Source organism: Felis catus, chromosome X (assembly GCF_018350175.1).
Source record: "Felis catus isolate Fca126 chromosome X, F.catus_Fca126_mat1.0, whole genome shotgun sequence".
Taxonomy (NCBI): Eukaryota; Metazoa; Chordata; class Mammalia; order Carnivora; family Felidae; genus Felis; species Felis catus.
The window spans coordinates 80,425,474-80,443,601 of record NC_058386.1 but is presented as its reverse complement, the minus strand read 5'-3'; the positions used below and the strand labels follow the sequence as shown (position 1 = coordinate 80,443,601).

The 18,128-nt window shown below is 35.9% G+C and overlaps 1 protein-coding gene across 6 annotated transcripts in view; it reads left to right on the top strand.

Moving 5' to 3' along the window:
- SYTL4 (synaptotagmin like 4) overlaps positions 1 to 18,128 on the top strand; it is a 210,671-nt gene that overhangs the window by 174,967 nt on the left and 17,576 nt on the right. For 3 of the 6 annotated variants that reach the window (XM_045051316.1, XM_045051318.1, XM_011291843.4), the window contains 6 exons: positions 8,655 to 8,731; positions 8,853 to 8,932; positions 12,953 to 13,132; positions 13,384 to 13,599; positions 13,734 to 13,843; positions 14,072 to 14,174. In XM_045051316.1, coding sequence (XP_044907251.1) covers positions 13,023 to 13,132; positions 13,384 to 13,599; positions 13,734 to 13,843; positions 14,072 to 14,174 — 539 coding nt within the window. In that variant the 5' untranslated portion in view covers positions 8,655 to 8,731; positions 8,853 to 8,932; positions 12,953 to 13,022. The remainder of the gene's footprint in view (positions 1 to 8,654; positions 8,732 to 8,852; positions 8,933 to 12,952; positions 13,133 to 13,383; positions 13,600 to 13,733; positions 13,844 to 14,071; positions 14,175 to 18,128) is intronic. The other 3 variants (XM_045051317.1, XM_019824061.3, XM_011291844.4) reach the window with 2 other exon arrangements.

Here is an 18,128-nt window from a genome sequence, read left to right as displayed (position 1 = left end):
AAAAGAGAGAAAGGGACAGTTGATAAAATGACCAACACAGTATCCCAATGTAAACATTTTATTGACTGTAAGCAGTGTTACATGTTCACTCAGTTGTTACCAACCAAAAAATGTTATCAGTTGGTGCCTTTGTGCATAGGTGGCTGGATCCAGACAAGGGGATTTAGGGAAACCCTGCATTTCTGGAAGCTTTCCTTTAATGGATTTTTTTTTTTTTTTGGTACAGTGTGCAGACTTATCACATAATCTGTTTTGGTCTCACTTTTCTGTGCTCTAAAATTCACTCTTTTACCTTCAGATTTTCAAATAGTATTTTTTTTTCCAAAAGGGGACAGATTTGCTGGCTTTTAAGGGCTATGCTTCATTTATGTTTTGGAAAACCCACACATATAATAGGTATTAATTCTGACAGTGCTTTAGATAGGTCTGCCTCAGATACTGTAATTGCTGTGGTCACAATTAGTTAATAGAGTTCACTTCTGAATATACTTTATGGCAGCACAAATCCATATTCATTATGCTACCCTACATGCATCAGGGCAACTGTATTTTACAATCATCAGAATGATTTATTCTTTCCTAATTAACATACATCATAAATATATGCAAGCAGAATCACAATGACATATGGCAATTTGTAAGAATGGTTTCCCTTCACCCTACTTTAAGCAAAGCATTTCACAACTTTTTTGATCAGTCTCTCTCACCACCAAAAAATTTTTATCACCCCTAATATATGTATATTTCCTTATAAAGTATATATTCACCACTGTACTAGTATTATATAAGACATTCATTTCTATAAAAATAGAAATACAGATGAAATGAACACTACAGTTAATTTTAATATTTATTAATGGTGTCATAGCCCTTACTCTCATTTTGGTGAGAAAACTGACATTAATGTGCTTTATTTATTTATTTATTTATTTATTTATTATTTTATTTTTTACAATTTAAAAAAAAATTATTTTTTTAAAAATTTACATCCAAATTAGTTAGCATATAGTGAAACAATGATTTCAGAAGTAGATTCCTTAGTGCCCCTTACCCATTTATCCCATCGCCCCTCCCACAATCCCTCTAGTAACCCTCTGTTTGTTCTCCATATTTATGAGTCTCTTGTTTTGTCCCCCTCCCTGTTTTTATATTATTTTTGTTTCCCTTCCCTTATGTTCATCTGTTTTGTCTCTTAAAGTCCTCATATGAGTGAAGTAATGTGATTTTTGTCTTTCTCTGACTGACTAATTTCACTTAGCATAATACCCTTCAGTTCCATCCACATTGTTGCAAATGGCAAGATTTCATTCGTTTTGATTGCCGAGTAATACTCCATGGTATATATATACCACATCTTCTTTATCCATTCATCCATGAATGCACAATTTGGGCTCTTTCCATACTTTGGCTATTGTGGATAGTGCTGCTATAAACATGGGGGTGCATGTGTCCCTTTGAAACAGCACACCTGTATCCCTTGGATAAATGCCTACTAGTGCAATTGCTGGGTTGTAGGGTAGTTTTATTTTTACTTTTTTGAGGAACCTCCATACTGTTTTCCAGAGTGGCTGAACCAGCTTGCATTCCCACCAACAATGCAAAAGAGATCCTCTTTCTCTGCATCTTTGCCAACATCTGTTGTTGCCTGAGTTGTTAATTCTAGCCATTCTGACAGGTGTGAGGTGGTATCTCATGGTGGTTTTGATTTGTATTTGCCTGATGATGAGTGATGTTGAGTATATTTTCATATGTATATTTACTATTCATATATTTTCTTTGGTGATGTATTTGTTCAAAGTTTTGTCCACTTAAAAATTTTGGTTGTGTAGGGTTTTTTTTAAATTATAGTTTTGAGAGTTCTTTGTATATTCTGGATACAAGTCCTTATCACATACACTATTTACAAATATTTTCTTCCAGTAAAAGGCTTGTCATTTTATTTTTTATTAGCATCTTTCAAAGAGAAGAAGTTTTTAATTTTACTGAAGTCTAGTTTACTAACTTCTGGATCATATTTTAAGTGTCATAACTAGGAAATCTTCACATTTTTAAAAATTTTACTTTTGGATATCCAGTTTTTCCAGCATCATTTGTGGAAGTGACTATCATTTCTCTGCTGAATTCTTTTGTACCTTTATCAAAAATCAGGTGACTGTAAACATAAGGTTTTATTTCTGGACTCTTCTGTTCTGTTGTTCTCTTTATCTTTCTGTATGCCAATTCCACTCTCACTTGATTATTGTAGATTTACGATAAGTCTTGAAATCAGGTTATGTAAATCTTCTAACTTTGTTCTACATATGTTTTGAACCTCACAATATATTGTTACATATTTTTTTTACTTTTAAAAGTCAATTATTGGGGCGCCTGGGTGACTCAGTCGGTTAAGCCTCCGACTTCGGCTCAGGTCATGGATCTCACAGTAGTTTGAGCCCTGTGTGGGGCTCTGCACTGACATCCCAGAGCCTGGAGCCTATCGCAGATTCTGTGTTTCCCTTTCTTTCTGTCCCTCCCCCACTCACACTCTGTTTCTTTCTCTCTCAAAAATAAATAAACATTAAAAATTTTTTTTAAGTCAATTATTTTTTTATGTTTATTTACTTAGTTTTACAGAACAAGAGCATGAGCTGTGGAGGGGCAGAGGGAGAGGGAGAGGTAGAGAAAATCCCAAGCAGACTCCATGCTATCAGCATAGAGCCCAACACAGGGCTTGATCTCATACACCATAAGATCATGACCTGAGCTGAAACCAAGAATAGGATGCTTAACCAACTGAGCCACCCAGGCAGTCTGGCAGTCAATTATTTTTTTATTAAAGTGTAGCTGACACACACTGTTACATTAGTTTCAGATGTACAACATGGTGATTTGACAAGTTTGTACATTATGCTCTGCTCACAAGCAAAGCTACCATCTGTCACCATACAATACTATTACAATACCATTGTCTGTATTCCCTATGCTATACCTTTTATTCCTGTGACTTATTTACTTCATAACTGGAAGCCTGTATCTCCCATTACTCTTCACCTATTTTGCCCATACCCCCATGTTTCTCCCCTCTAGAAACCATCAGTTTATTCTATATATTGATGGGTCTGTTTCTGCTTTTTGTTTGTTTGTTTGCTCATTTGTTTTGTTTTATAGATTCCACATGTAAGTGAAATCATATTGTGTTTGTCTTTCTCTAACTTATTTAACTTAGCATAATATTTTCTGGGTCCATCCATGTTGCAGATGGCAACATCTCATTTTTTTATGGTGAGTAATATTCCAGTGTGTGTGTGTGTGTGTGTGTGTGTGTGTGTGTGTGTGTACACCATATATTCTTTGCCCATTCATCTATGAGAAAAAAATATTTTTAGGGTTCCTGGGTGGCTCAGCTGGTAAATATTTGAGTCTTGATTTTGGCTCATGTCATGATCTCACAGTTTGTGAGATCGAGGCCTGAGTTGAGCTCTGTGCTGACAGCATGGAGCCTGCTTGGGATTCTCTCTCTCTTCTCTCTCTGCCCCTTCCCCTGCTCATCCTCTCTGTCTCTCAAAAAATAAATAAACATTAAAAGAAAAACTATTTTTACCCACATAGTTTGCCATTGCATGTGCTCTTCATTCCCTTTTGCAGGACCACATTTGTATCTGGATTATTTTTCTTCTGCCCAAAAGACTTTAACAGTATTTATAGTGCAGGTCTACTGGCAATTAATTCTTTCAACTTTTTCATGTTTGAAAAAAGTATTTATTTCACCTGTGTTTTTGGGTGATATTTCACTGTGTTTGGAATTCTAGGTGGACAGGTGTTTTTTTTTTTTTTTTTTTTTTTTACTTTCAGTATTTTAGAGATGTTCCACTGTCTTCTCATTTCATTGTTTCCAGTGATAAATCTCCTTTCATCATTGTCTTGTTTCTTCGTATGTAACATGTACCCCCGGCCCTAGCTGCTTTGAGGATATTCTCATTATCTCTGGTTTAAAAAAAATTGACTGCAGTGTGCCATATGGTGTGTTTTTCTTTATATTTCTTTTGCATAAAGTTTATTGAGTTTCTTGGATCGGTGAGTTTATAGTGTTCATCAAATTTAGAAAAATTTTGGCCAATTTCTTCAAATATTTTTTGTGTTCCCATTTCCTTTGGTTACTCCAATTACATGTGCATAGCCAGCTTAAAGTTGTTCTACAGTTCATTAATGCTCTCTTTTTATAAAATTATTTTTTCTTACTGTTTCATTTGGATAGTTTCTGTTGCAATGTATTCAAGCTCTCTAATCTTTTCTACTACAATGTGTAATTTGATGTTAATCCCATCTTGTGTATTTTTCATCTTAGACATTGTAGTTTTTGTCTCTAGGTTTGATTTTGGTATTTTTAAATATCTTCCATATCTTTATTTAACTTTTTAAAATTGGAATACAGTTATAATGACTGTTTTACTGATTTTTTTGTTAATTCTAGCCTTTCTGTCAGTTCTTGGTCAGTTTTTGATTGTTTTATCTCCTCATCATGGACAGTATTTTCCTGCTTTTCTGCATGCCCATTAATTTTTTTTATTGAAGTATAGTTGACACACAATGTTATATTAATTTCAGGTGTACACCATAATGATTTGATAACTCTATATGTTATGCTATGTTGAACTCACCTCAAGTGTAGGTACCATCTGTCACCATACAACACTATTAAAATGCCTCTGCTGAACCTTTCATCCTTGTGACTTATTCATTCCATAACTGGAAGCCTGTGCTTCCCATTCCCCTTCACCCATTTACCCCTTCTTCCACTCCATTCCCCTCTGGCAACCACCAGTTTGTTCTCTGTATTTATGATTCTTTTTCTGTTTTTTTTTTTTTATTTGTTGTTTGTTCATTTTTTTTTTTTTTTTAGATTCCACATTTAAATGAAATCATATGGTATTTACCTTTCCCTGTCTGACTTGTTTTACTAGCCTGATACCCTCTAGGTTCATCCATGTTGTTGCAAATCATGCCTGTTAGTTTTTTATTGGGTACCAGATATTGGGAATTTTACTTTGCTGGGTACTGCATTCTTTTTATATTATTATAAATATGCTTGAACTGTGTTCTGGGATGCACTTGAATTACTTGGAAACAGATTGATCCTTTCAGGCTACTTTGTTTAGATTTGTTAGGCAGGACCAGAGCAGCACACAGTATAGGGCTAATTAGTTCCCAGTATGGAAGCAAGACCCTTCTGAGTACTTTGTCCCATGCCCTGCGAATCATGAAGTTTTCCAGTTTGGCTGGTGAACAGGCACTACTCCTGGCCCTGTGTGGTTGACAGACACTGTTGTTTGAATCCTTTCAGTTGGTTCTGTCCTTGGCCCAGGTAATTTCCTCACAGGCATGCCATGCACTGATCAGTGCTGTGCTGAATACTCAGGAAGACCCTTGATAACTCTCCAAAGATCTGTCTATGTGTGGCTCTCTCAGTACTCTGTCCTATGAACTTTTGCCACATGGGTTTTCCCAGACTCTCAGCTCTGTCACCTCAGCTCAAGCAGTTCACCAGGTTCTGCCTATATTCCTCTTCCCTGCACCATAGTCTGGAAATTGTCTCAAGACCGTAAACCTGGAAAAAATTGGAGGTCTTGCCCTATTGTTTATTTTCTTTCAGGGATCACAGTTCTTCACTGCCTGAAGCCACCACTGTTTCATGTATTTTATCCATTTAGGGTGGTGGCTTATTTTAGGCAAGGTGGAAATCCACGTTTCGTTACTCTGTTTTAGCTAGAATTAGAAGTCCACTGACTTTCTAAAGTTACAAATTTCATTACCAAGTATAATTTGTAACCCAGTTTCAATTAACCTTTCAAAAATGTAGACACCATCACATTTCTTGTCATAGCCTTATCAGTTCTGATTATGTTCAAAAGTATACAGGATCTGACATGTAGCAGTGTAAATCTTCTCACATCACTAGTTTCTGTGTAAAACCGAGTATCATTTGCTTAACAATAGCAGTTTCTTTCCTTTGAAAGACTCTGATTCACTTTTTTGTGTTTAGTGAAGTATAAATTTTACCAAAATTGCTTATTTTCCTTGGCCCAAAGAGCAAAATTCTCTTATATCACTTTAGTGGGACATAAATGATATTCCAATAGGATTTATATGCAAAACCGTCAATAATTACTACTTGTAGGCTTAGAGGAATACTTTAATACCAATTCAGTCTTTTTGCCCTTGAGCATGGGTCACTTTTTCTGAGATTCTTCTGTAATCTTTAATATTGTTAGCATAGTTTCTCACTTTTAAAAACAATGCTTGAAACTTTAAATGGTGTATAGATGCACTTTAACTCACTGTATTCTTTAAAAGAAAGTACGTGTCCTTTTTCAAGGACATTCAGGTAAGTCTTAAAGCATGAATACACATATAAACCTGACAAAATAAAAATAGCTAACACTTAGCATTCTTTGTGTTCATATTACTTCAAGCACTTTACATATTTTAGAAACTCATTTAATCTTTATAACAAATCCAAAAAGGTAGGTAAAGTTATTATCTTCATTTTACAAATGAGAACATTGAGGCACTGAGAGGTTTAGTAACTTGCCTAGGGTCACACAACTAGTAAATGGTGAAGTTGGGATTCAAATTCAGGCAGTCTGGCTCCAGAGCCCATGCTCTTAACCACGACACCATACTACTTCAGGAAAACAAAACCACTTTTGTCTCAGCTCTATTACTGCTCTTCAATTTCTGTGAGTTAAGTTTAAACATATAAATATAGATTTATTTCTGGGTGAAGATATTCAGTAAACATTTATTGACCTTATACTGTGTATCAGACAGTGTGCTAAATACGTTCCTTGGAGTATGAAGTCCAGATACAGTGTCTGCCCTCAAGGAGGTTACATATGGTAGAAGTTTCTAGTTTGAACATGCCCTATATATTTAGGAGACGGGGAGGTACCAAGGTGTCCAACAAATGAAACACAGCAAAATCTGTTTATTTGCTGCCCAGTCCAGGGACATTATGTGATGTTTTTTCTAATTCACATCAGTTTCCATTTGGGGAACACCAACAATGATTTTTAATGTACATACTATTCTTATAAGGATTTCTATATTTTTGATAATCTTTTTATATTTTGGGCCCTTGTCCAAGGTCATATAACTAATAAATAGCAAAGCTAGAATTTGAACACAAGTCTGTCTTACACCACTATATTCGTTATTCCATGATTCCTATCAGTTTGGCCCAGTTTTTCATTTTTATAACTGGTATTCAGAATTTAAAATAACTTGAGAGAGCTCTCCCCACCCTTCTTAAAAACTAGCTGTTAATGTTCACTTATTAATTAATGATGTCTCCTAATCTATAGGTTTAAGGTATAAATTAGATATATCCATTTGGATATATAATCAAGAGAGGTATGTTAACCTTTCATTTTCATAGATTTTTCAGTTCCTTCTTGCTTTTGTGTTTGCATTAAAATATTATCTTGGATTTTGAGCACTAAATGTACATAATTTTCTGAATAAACAAACCATCTTTTCTAAAATAACTTCTTGTGTGTATGAGGTCCCACAAGGATGCTATATTAAAATATTTAATCTGAGTCTTGACACCCCATGACTAACATAGAACAAATTGTCCATAGAGCTTGGGTTCGGACACTCATGTTATCTGAGCTATGGTTTTGTCCGTGGATAATCCTTGCTCTTTTGGCTTCACATCTGTGGCTGAATTTCAGTCAACAGCTTTAATAAGTTTTTTGGACTTTGGTCTCTCCACTAAACCCTAATATTCATCAGTTGGGAGAATATGAAAGGTCACAGATTTCCTAACTTCAAATCTGTCTGGTTTCATTTGTGCTTCCACTATTTTTCTGAGTTATGTTTTTCAAAATGTGTTATATCATTTACCATAAAACTTTGCACATGAAAGCATTATTTTTATTCCATATTTTCCTTTTTGAATTTCTAGAATACATTCTATGATATGGGAGTGGTAGTGGTGGTAAAGCAGGCAGCAGATTTCTTCTTTAAGATATTAATGATAGATTTAGTACAATTATAATTTTTCTTTGACATATAAGTTATTTAGAAATGTCTTTAAATTTCTAAAATGTTTTAGGATTAAAAATGATCTTTTGTTATTAACTTCGTATTTAATCTTCTTGAGGTCAGAGAGCATGATCTGTAGGAGAATGATTTTTCTGAAATTTACTGAGATTTGTATTATAACCTAGTACATGATTATTTTGGGAAGTAAATGGTCCATATGCACTTGAAAAGAATGTGATTTTCCAATTGGATATAGATTTCAACATATGTCCACCAAATCAAGCTTATATTGTTGTTCAACTTGTCTATATATTTACTAATTTTTTATCTCCTTGTGCTATTAATAACTGCAAAGAGGTTATATTAATGTCCCATTTTGATGCTTGATTTTTCAATTTCTCTCTAGCGTACTTAATCTTCCTTTATATATTTAGAAGTGTTTTTATGAGTGCATACAGGTTTATTTACTCTATGTACTAATTTTCTTTATTATTATAATGCTTTTATTGTCTTAAAGTTTTATTGTATAGGTGTTAATATAGCTGACCCAACTTTCTTTGGGTTGGCATTTACCTGGTATATCTTTTTCCATATTTTTTATTTTCAATCTTTCCTCATCTTTGTTTTAGATGTGTCCCTTGTAAAATGGCACATAGCTGGATTTTTAAAAAGTTTATACAATCTGTTAACCTCTGCATTTTAACGGGTGAGTTTTGCTCATATATTTTTTTTAATGTTTATTGATATATTGGAGTTTGTTTTTACCATCTTCTTTTTTATATTTGTCTCATTTTTTTCCTATGCTTTCCTTTTTCTCCTTGCCTCAGAAATTTTTTATTATCCTGTTTTCTTCTCCACACTACTGATTGTGCAAGATTGCATCTCAAGTGAACTGGCTGGCAACAGGGTTAGTGTTTGAAATAGCAACCCATGGTCCAAAGAGGGGTTGGGGTGGGATATGACTTTTCTGAAAGAAGTCAGATTGGCAAGTAATGGGAGAGGAGGTGGGGAGCTGAGGAAGTCATGAGTGGTGTATTCTTTACAAGTGTGAAATAAAGATGTCTGATGGGAACTGGAAGAACGGGAAATGGGAGTGTGAGATCAATGAAGGCTTAAAATAGAACCTGAAAAGACTAGGAAAAGGAACTGGACTAAGGGCAAGTAAAAAGACTCATGAATAACACAAAGGGTCCAGCTGAGGTTGGAGACTGAGGATTATGTAGGACTTGGGTATAGGAGCATACAAGGCAAGACTATATTATTGGTACAGGTTTGGGATTTTGATGGGCAGATGCAACAGAGGGATGAAGGTATATGCATATGGAAGATACTGGTGAGAGTAGTTCAAATGTTGAGCCATCTGGAGACCAGAATGGGTTGGAAAGGAAAATAAGTAGGAATCAAGTAGACCAAGAGAAAATGGGACATGGGCTCAAGAGACTGTGGTCTTGATTAGGTTGCAGAATAGGTATAGTGAGAGTGTGCTATGGTCAGAAAATGGGGATTCCTGAATTTAAGATTTTAGAAGAAGGCAATTCTGGTTGTTCAAGTCCATGAGAGTGAAAAACAAGAGATATACAGTATTAGCAGTTCCATTTTCTTATGGTGCTATCTTTATTTCCTCAAGGATTTTCTTATTTCCCTGGATTTTGATGTTACTTGGTCTCATTATTGTGCCAATGTGCCTATCTCATCACAGAACTATGCTGCCACTCCACAAATCTGACTTCATTCTCATTTCCAATGTGCCAGTAGTGCCATCTTTAGTCTTTAACTGCCAGGCAATTGGTGATATCTATTTTATCCATGAGCTGCTGATATTTTGGCCAGTGCTTCACTCATAATCACCCATATGAGAATCAATTTGTACAATGCTTTTAATTGCCCTGTTCAATATTTTATAATTGTTTTGGCCATGATCCTGCCTGGACAGGGCCAGTAGAGCACTAGCTCTGGAATCAGATTGCCTGGGCTTGAATCCCAGCAACTTCAGTTGCTTTTTGTTTATTAATGGGCAAGTTAACCCAACCTCTTCTGGGTCCTCATCTATAAAATGGGATAACAATAGTACTTCATTCTTGGGGTTGTTGTGAGGATTAAATTAGTTAATATATAAAGTACTTGTTGCCTGGCATATAGTAAATTCTCAATAAATGGAACTGGTGGGATGATGATAGTGATGATGATCAACAATAGTGGCAGCATATGCAGCACTATGTGCCAAATATTGTGTTAGGTGGTGGGCCAGATACATAGAAGAATATTGAAAAAGTCTTTGTTCTCGCAGTGTGTATATATTCTCCATGGGTATAAGAACTAAGAATTCTTGGGGCACCTGGGTATCTCAGTTGCTTAAGTGTCTGACTCTTGGTTTCCACTCAGGTCATCATCTCACGGTTAGTGGGATCAGGCCCTGCATCAGGCTCTGCGATGACAATGCAGAGACTGCTTGGGATCCTATCTCCTTCTCTTTCTGCCCCTCCCCTGCTCACACTCTGTCTCTCTCTCTCCAAATAAATAAATAAATAAACATTAAAAAAAGAACTAATCATTCTTCCTCAAGATTATCTAAGAAAGGGTCTATGAAGGAAGCTTAGTATCTTATAGTTCAGTAAAGACCAGGAAATAGCCAAGTCAAGAAACTGTTGAGGTTTCAGGAACCTTGTAACTGTGCTGTGTTGTTTATACTCTCAATTGTCCTGTAGGTAATTAGTAAAACAAAACAAAAGAGTGAAAAAGGGCTCTTGGTCTAGTTTCAAGGGGGAGCAGAGAATGTAAATATGGGCCTCACTTCCTTTCTCACTGGGTCTACCCTGAGCTCTTTGACTCCTGTGACTACCAAATCTATACTTTCAGATACAGTCTCTCTTCCTGAGGACCAGCCCTGTGCCTCCAACAATTTTCTGGGTCTAATTACCTGGATGTCCTATATATAGTACAAACACAATTATGACTAAAATGAAACTTCTTGCCTTACTTCCATACCTGTTTCTTCTCTTATAGCTCTTATCACAGTTAAGATTATCACTAATCTACCAGTTGATAAACCCAGACATGCAAGGTGGGCATCTTTGACTTTGTCTTCCTTCTTCATCCTCTTAGTCACTCCATTCTGTCAGTTCTGCTTTGCAAACTTTATTCTCTGTTCTTTGTCTTGCTGCCCTGGTTTACACCTGCCCTGTAGCAGATTCATCAAGTATGTGTATTCCAAACATGTGTTCCAAATATTGTGATTAATTAACACACATTATTTCATTTTCTTGAGAACTTTTTGAGATAGGTCATTTTTGTGAATGAGAAACCAGAGGGTGACGGAAATAAAATGGCTTGCCAATTTGGTTAGAGGCACACTTAGTAAACTGAAATTGTCTTTTGTCTGGACTATTACAATAATCCTCCTGTCTCTTCTGAATTTTCTTTTTTGGTATTTAAAAGTAAGACACTTTTATGTAAAAAAATCATAACCATACAAAGCAAAAATTAAACGTTGCCCCTCCCAATTGTAGTCCCCAAGAAAAACCAATGATCATGGTTTTTGTTCCAGACCTTTTTTCTCTACATATGCAAATGTATGGATAAATACTTTATCAAAGGTATCATTCAGTATAGTCCTGCAACTACCTTTTTTTCCACTCCAAGATGCATCTTCATACAGATCTACCACATTTTTTAAATGGTTGCATAATATGTGGTTATATGGAAATATTATTTTGTTTAAAGAACTATTTTGTTTTGCTCTTACAAATGTTGCAGTAGCATTCTTGTGTATATACCCTTGTATGCACATCTATATGGCTATTTCCATCAGGTACATTCTTAGAAGTGATATTGCTTGGCTAAGGAATGTACATATTTTACAATGTGTTATGTACTTCCAAATTGAACTTCAATTTGTCCTTTGAATCAGTCTTTCATACTATAGCTAGAGTGATCTCTGCAAGATGAATTTGATCACGTGATTTCTCAACATCAAAAACAAAGCAACAATAAAGATGTTTGATGGATTTCTATTGTCTGTGTAATAAATTTAAAAATTCTTAATTTTTAAGAGTGAGAGTTATAAAATTTAGCCCCCCCATCTTTGCTACCATTTCCCCCCACCAACAAAAATTTACTGTTTTATAATGAAAAATACACCTCTCTGTAAAACCTACCATGTATACAAATCTTTCTCTTCTCTCTGTATGCAAGATAGAATTAGTTATTTTCTTCTTTAGGTTCCCATAGCATTGAATTTATTATCCCTCTCATAGCATTTAGTACATTGTGCTGTTTTTATGTGTATCTGTCTCCCCTACTAGTCTGTGGACTTCTTAAGGACAGGAATTGTGTCTAACTCATCTCTATATACCTAGCAGTTTGCACAATGCCTGTCAGAGTGGGTGCTTAACAAATGTGTGAAGACATTCTTGAAGTAGTGACAGCAATAAGAACTTTGGGAGATAGAATAGCTTATGGAAGTTTTGTAGTGTAGCATGAAGCTGAGTCCTGAGAACGTGGAAGCTGGTCAGGAAAGGAGAAATGGCTTCAACTGGCAGGAGTCCCCATGTGGTTTTCTCCTCTACTACAGAGACCATCTGTCTGATTATTTGGATTAATACACTTGGGATGTGAGAACATTTAAAGTATTGAAAATTGGATGATTGAGGATCCACTTGGTAGAGGGGGAGTTTGACTCAGGTGTTCTGTGCTTATTCCAGACTAAGTGGCTTATGCTGAAAGACTCAACCCTTTTTCTTCAAAAATCAAAGCCTCTTCATTTTCAGGGCAGGATTCAGGTGGGAGTAGGAATAGTAAATAGGTCAGCTACTTCAACATTGTGTTTTTATCCTGACTTAAGGGGAAAGTAACCTATTAAAAGGCCCTAGGGCTGTGGTCTACTCTGGAGTAAATTATCTGTGTGAAATTAGTTCTTATCTTATTTCAGGCAACTCTGGTAACTCTGCTGGTCTGATTGCTTTGAAGAAAGAAGAGTAGAAGAAAAAATAGAATAAATCATGTCAGAGATACTTGACCTCTCTTTTTTGTCTGAGGTGGAGAGGGATTTGATCCTCAGTGTTCTACAACGAGATGAGGAGCTCCGGAAAGCAGATGAGAAAAGGATTAGGTAAGAGTTCCAGAAAAAAGCATGAGTTCCCAGACCTTTGACCAGTTTTATCTGAACCTCTCCTTACACCTCCCATGTGACTTTCAGAGGAACATGTGTGAGGTTTACAATTCCTCACTGGGTCAGGTTGGGCTCTGAAGTTGTTGCTTTCACAGAACCAAATAGTCTTACTGTCTCTGCCCCTCAACATCTCTCCATCCAACCTGTGCAGATCGCAAATGTGTTTGTGCTTCTGTTTGGGGTCTTGGCAGGCGACTGAAGAATGAGTTACTGGAGATAAAAAGGAAAGGGGCCAAGAGGGGAAGCCAGCACTATAGTGATCGGACCTGTGCTCGGTGCCAGGAAAGCCTTGGCCGTTTGACTCCCAAGACCAACACTTGTCGGGGCTGTAATCATCTGGTATGTCGGGACTGCAGAATCCAGGAAAGCAATGGTACCTGGAGGTGCAAGGTGTGCGCCAAGGAAATGTGAGTATCACCTATGGAGAGAGGAAATGAGGCCCCTGCTATGGTGAGAATTTCCCTCCTTGGCCTTTGTTAGCTGAATCATGAGGGCCATTTTTTTTTAAATTCATCTGTAATTTTCTTCTATGCCTTCCCAGAGAGCTGAAGAAGGCAACTGGTGACTGGTTTTATGAACAGAAACTGAATCGCTTTGCTTACCACACAGGCAGTGAGATAATTAGGATGTCCCTGCGCCGTAAACCCTCAGGTACTGATCTTCCTGGAATTTTTTTTTTTTTTTTGAGGTGCTTAACTTCAGTGATAGATCCTCTGGTGTGGAATCCTATTATGTTCTTACTGGTGGTAGTTTCACTTCATGGGCTCTGGGGGCGGGGGTGTAATATAAAGATAATACTGCCATCCCGTCTGCAAGTGTAATGTATTTCCCTTCCCCTCTCATCACCACCACCCTGCCATGCTTTTGTTTGTCTTGAAGTGAATAAAAGAGAGACAGTGGGACAGTCCCTTCTTCATCAGTCACAGATGGATGATATCTGGCCAGGAAGAAAGATCATTCAGGAGCAACAGAAGGAGCCCAGGTAAGAACTAGCAATCACTTTCAGAAATGCTACACATCCTTTTAATTCTATCATTTTTAACTTTCTTCTATTTAGAAAATAATAGTTGCTTATTACAGGAAAATTTGGAAAGTACAGAAAAGAATAAAGAAGGAGGGAAAAAATCCTAATCCCATTACCCACATGTAAACATTAACATTTTCTCATATTTACTCTGTTCTTTTAAGAACAATTTAAAGATGAATAAAAATGACACATACTTATTATTAAAAATTTAACTAGTATAGGAAACAATAAAGAAAGCAACAAATTGCCCAAATTCCTACTACCACAGTATTCACATGTAAAAATTATTTCCAATACATTTTGTGCATATATATAGATAGAAGGATGGGTGGGTAGACTGAAAAATCTGCATTATATTAGATCATAATATATACATTAAAAGCATGCTATTTAATTTTACTTGAATTTAACAGAATAAAACACTGAAAATTGAAGAATTGCTAATCTTCAAATGTTTCTTTACCATAAAAGATATTAGTCATTAACATCCCACTAAGTTTAAGAAAAAAAATATAAAAACCATTGAACAATCATTTTTTTCCTAGTATCTTTTTGGCAACAGCCTTATTGAAATACAATTCACATAACCATACAATTCACCCATTTATAGTGTATAATGCAGTGGTTTCTAATATGTTCACAGAATTGTGAAACCATCACCTCAATTGATTTTAGAACTTTTCATCACCTTAATAAAAAACCCTGTACTCTTTAGTTGCCACTCCCCCAACTTCCTTTTCCTTCCCCATCCCTCAACAATCACTGATCTTTCTATCTCTGTATTTGCCTATTGTGGACATTTCATTTCAATGGAATCAAAGACTATGTGGTCCTTTGTGACTGTCTTCTCTCACTTAACATAATGTTTTCAGGGTTCATCTATGTTATAGCGTGTAGCAGGACTTCATTTCTTTTCATTGACAAACAGTATTCTATTATATGTATATGCCATATTTATCCATTCATCTGTAGATGGGCATTTGGGTTGTTTTCACTTTTTGGCTATTATGAGTAACGCGGCTGTGAACTTTCACTGTGAGTTTTTGTATGAACATACATTTACATTTTTCTTAGGTAGATACCTAGCAGTGGAGTGCTTGGCCAGTCATTTAGTCATTTAAAAAATCTACCTGTTTCAATAATATCAGTGGACTGTCTGCTATGAAAGAGGAGGAAATTAGCTTTCTTACACTTCCTACCAATGCTTTCCCCTACTTCCTTTTTTTATTACTCAAATTACTTTTACTTTGTTAGCACTTATAACATTTACATCCTGCTGTGCAACCATAAATCATCTGCTTGTTTTTAATTTTTTTAATGTTTATTTATTTTTGAGAGAGAGAGCACACATGTGCCCACAGGAGCCCACACGAGCAAGTGGGGGAGGGGCAGAGAGAGAGGAAGATACAGAATCCGAAGCAGGCTCCAGGCTCTGAGCTATCACCACAGAGCCTGATGCAGGGCTTGAACCCACAAACCATGAGATCGTGAAATGAGCCGAAGTCAGATGCTTAACGAACTGAGCCACCCAGGCGCCCCTGAATTAAATCTTTCTTCTGTTTTCTTAGCCATGACTTTTTGAACTTATGACTTGACACTTTACTCCTTATTTGGCTGCTGCTGGTGAATTGTTTTGGCTTTTATTTGTGTTTTTCCCCTACATTTCCCTCAGCCAAAGAAAAATAACTTAATCATATTTTATATGATTGTTGAAAAGCAATATAATATAGAAATATGTAAAATGAGTCCCCTGTAGCCTCACTGCTTCTGCCCCCAGCTATTATCATTAATAGTCATTACTAGTTTTGTTGTATGGACTACCATAACTGTCTAAATGTATAAATATGGATTGGATTCTTATATTTTTCATTTCTTTTTAAAAAAGGATTATACTACATACATGTTAATAAATGATCATAAATGAAAGAGAAAGAACTTTGAAAACTCCATAATATAGATAATCCAGTAGAAAATTGGAAAAGTATTTGAACAGACATTTTTCCAAAGACACTATATAGATGTCAAATGATGCTCAACATCTTTATTAGAGAAATGCAAATTAAAATCATAATAGGATACTACTGTATACCCACTAGAATAGCTAAAATTAAAAAACAGACCATACCAATTGTTGGTGAGAATGTAAAACAACTGGAATTTTCATACACTGCTGGTGGGAACGTGGAACAGTACAGCCACTTTGAAAAACAGCTTAGTAGTAGTTTACTTAAATGTGCACTGCCTTGTCATTCAGCCATCCCATTCCTCAGTATTTACTCCAGAGAAGTGAAAGCGTATTTCCATGCAAAGACTTGTACATGAATATTCACAGCAGCTTTATTTGTAATAGCCAAATGCTGGAAACAACTCAAATGTCTACCAATAGGGTAAAGGGATAAATCGTGGCTTATTTTTACAGTGGAATACTACTCAACAATGGAAAGGAATAAACTATTGATACAAAGAACAAAGAGACAAAAAACAACAAACAAAAAATAGAAGCTATACTGTATGATTCTACTTATATAAAATTCTAGAATATGCAATCCAAATTTTAGTGGCAGAAAGCAGATCAGCACTTTCTGTCTGGGGTCAGGTAGGGAGTGAGGAATGGATTATGAAGGAACAAGACGAAGCTTTTAAGAGTGATAGATGTGTTCACTAACTTAATTGTGGTAATGGTTTCACAAGTGTCTGTATATGTTAAAACTCATCAAATTGCACACTTAAACATGTGCAGTTTATTTATGTCAGTTATAACTCAAGGTGTAAATCACAGAAAAATATAACATCGACATCTTTCCATGTCAGCACTAAGGGTCTGGCTCATTCTTTTTGCTATCTGTATGGTATTTCCACACAGCTTTGGGTGGGTGACTCATCTGTTCTAGGTGATGAGGCCCCCTTCTTCCTTTGTGGATAAGGATAAGAATGGCTTTTATTTCCTGAATCTGATGAACACATCTGACATCATCGATCAGAATGTAATTTCTGAAACCTGCTGCTTCTGGCTGTCTATGACCTCTTGTCTCATTGGACCCAGAAGACTTATTTACCATAAACATGGAAGCAGATTAAGTGGCCATAAATGATCTTTTCCATAAAATTATGGAGCCGCAGAGGTAATCAAATTCAGCCCTCTTATTTTTACAGAAAAGAAAGCAAGATAAGTGATTTACCTGAGATTATACAGATAGTTAGAGCCCAGGACTAATCTCGTAGTCTACTTTTTACTGCACAGATGTCAATAATTGCCTTTTTTCCCCAGGGTTATTTGTATCATCTCTGAGTTAGTACATATTAATATTTAGGAAAAATACAAGCAGAAAACACACTCCATGAGTTATTGTTCAACTACCTCTCTAGAGGAATGGTTCCTCTTTGGGTTCTTTATTCTTTGGAACAAAGGGGGGAAAAGAATGATTCTAAAGTAAAAATGAAATCAACTTCCCTGCTGTGCCTTAGACTATAAAGCTAATACATCTCTCAAGAAATGACTACTGTTTCATGCACACCCTAGGATTTCAAACCCTGCTGTTTTCATGAAGTTATTGCAAACATCATGTGATAACCTGGAAATTTTATTATTTACTGCCTAAAACATTATAGATTCTGGTTACCTTGTTCTTTGTTCATTTAATAGTTCACTCATTTTTTAAACAAATATCTATGAATACCTACTATTTGCCAGGCACCATTTTAGGCAGTGGGATACATTGGTAAATACAATAAAGTCCCTTGCTGGTGGAGCTTAGATTTGGGGGTGGATGGACACAGACAGTAATCAAATAAATATATCATATCAGATGTTGACAAGTGCTATGAAGAAAATGAAGTAGGCTAAAGGGATAGGGAGTGCCAAGAAAACGTGTGTATATATGCTATTTCACTTAGGATAACCAGGGAAAA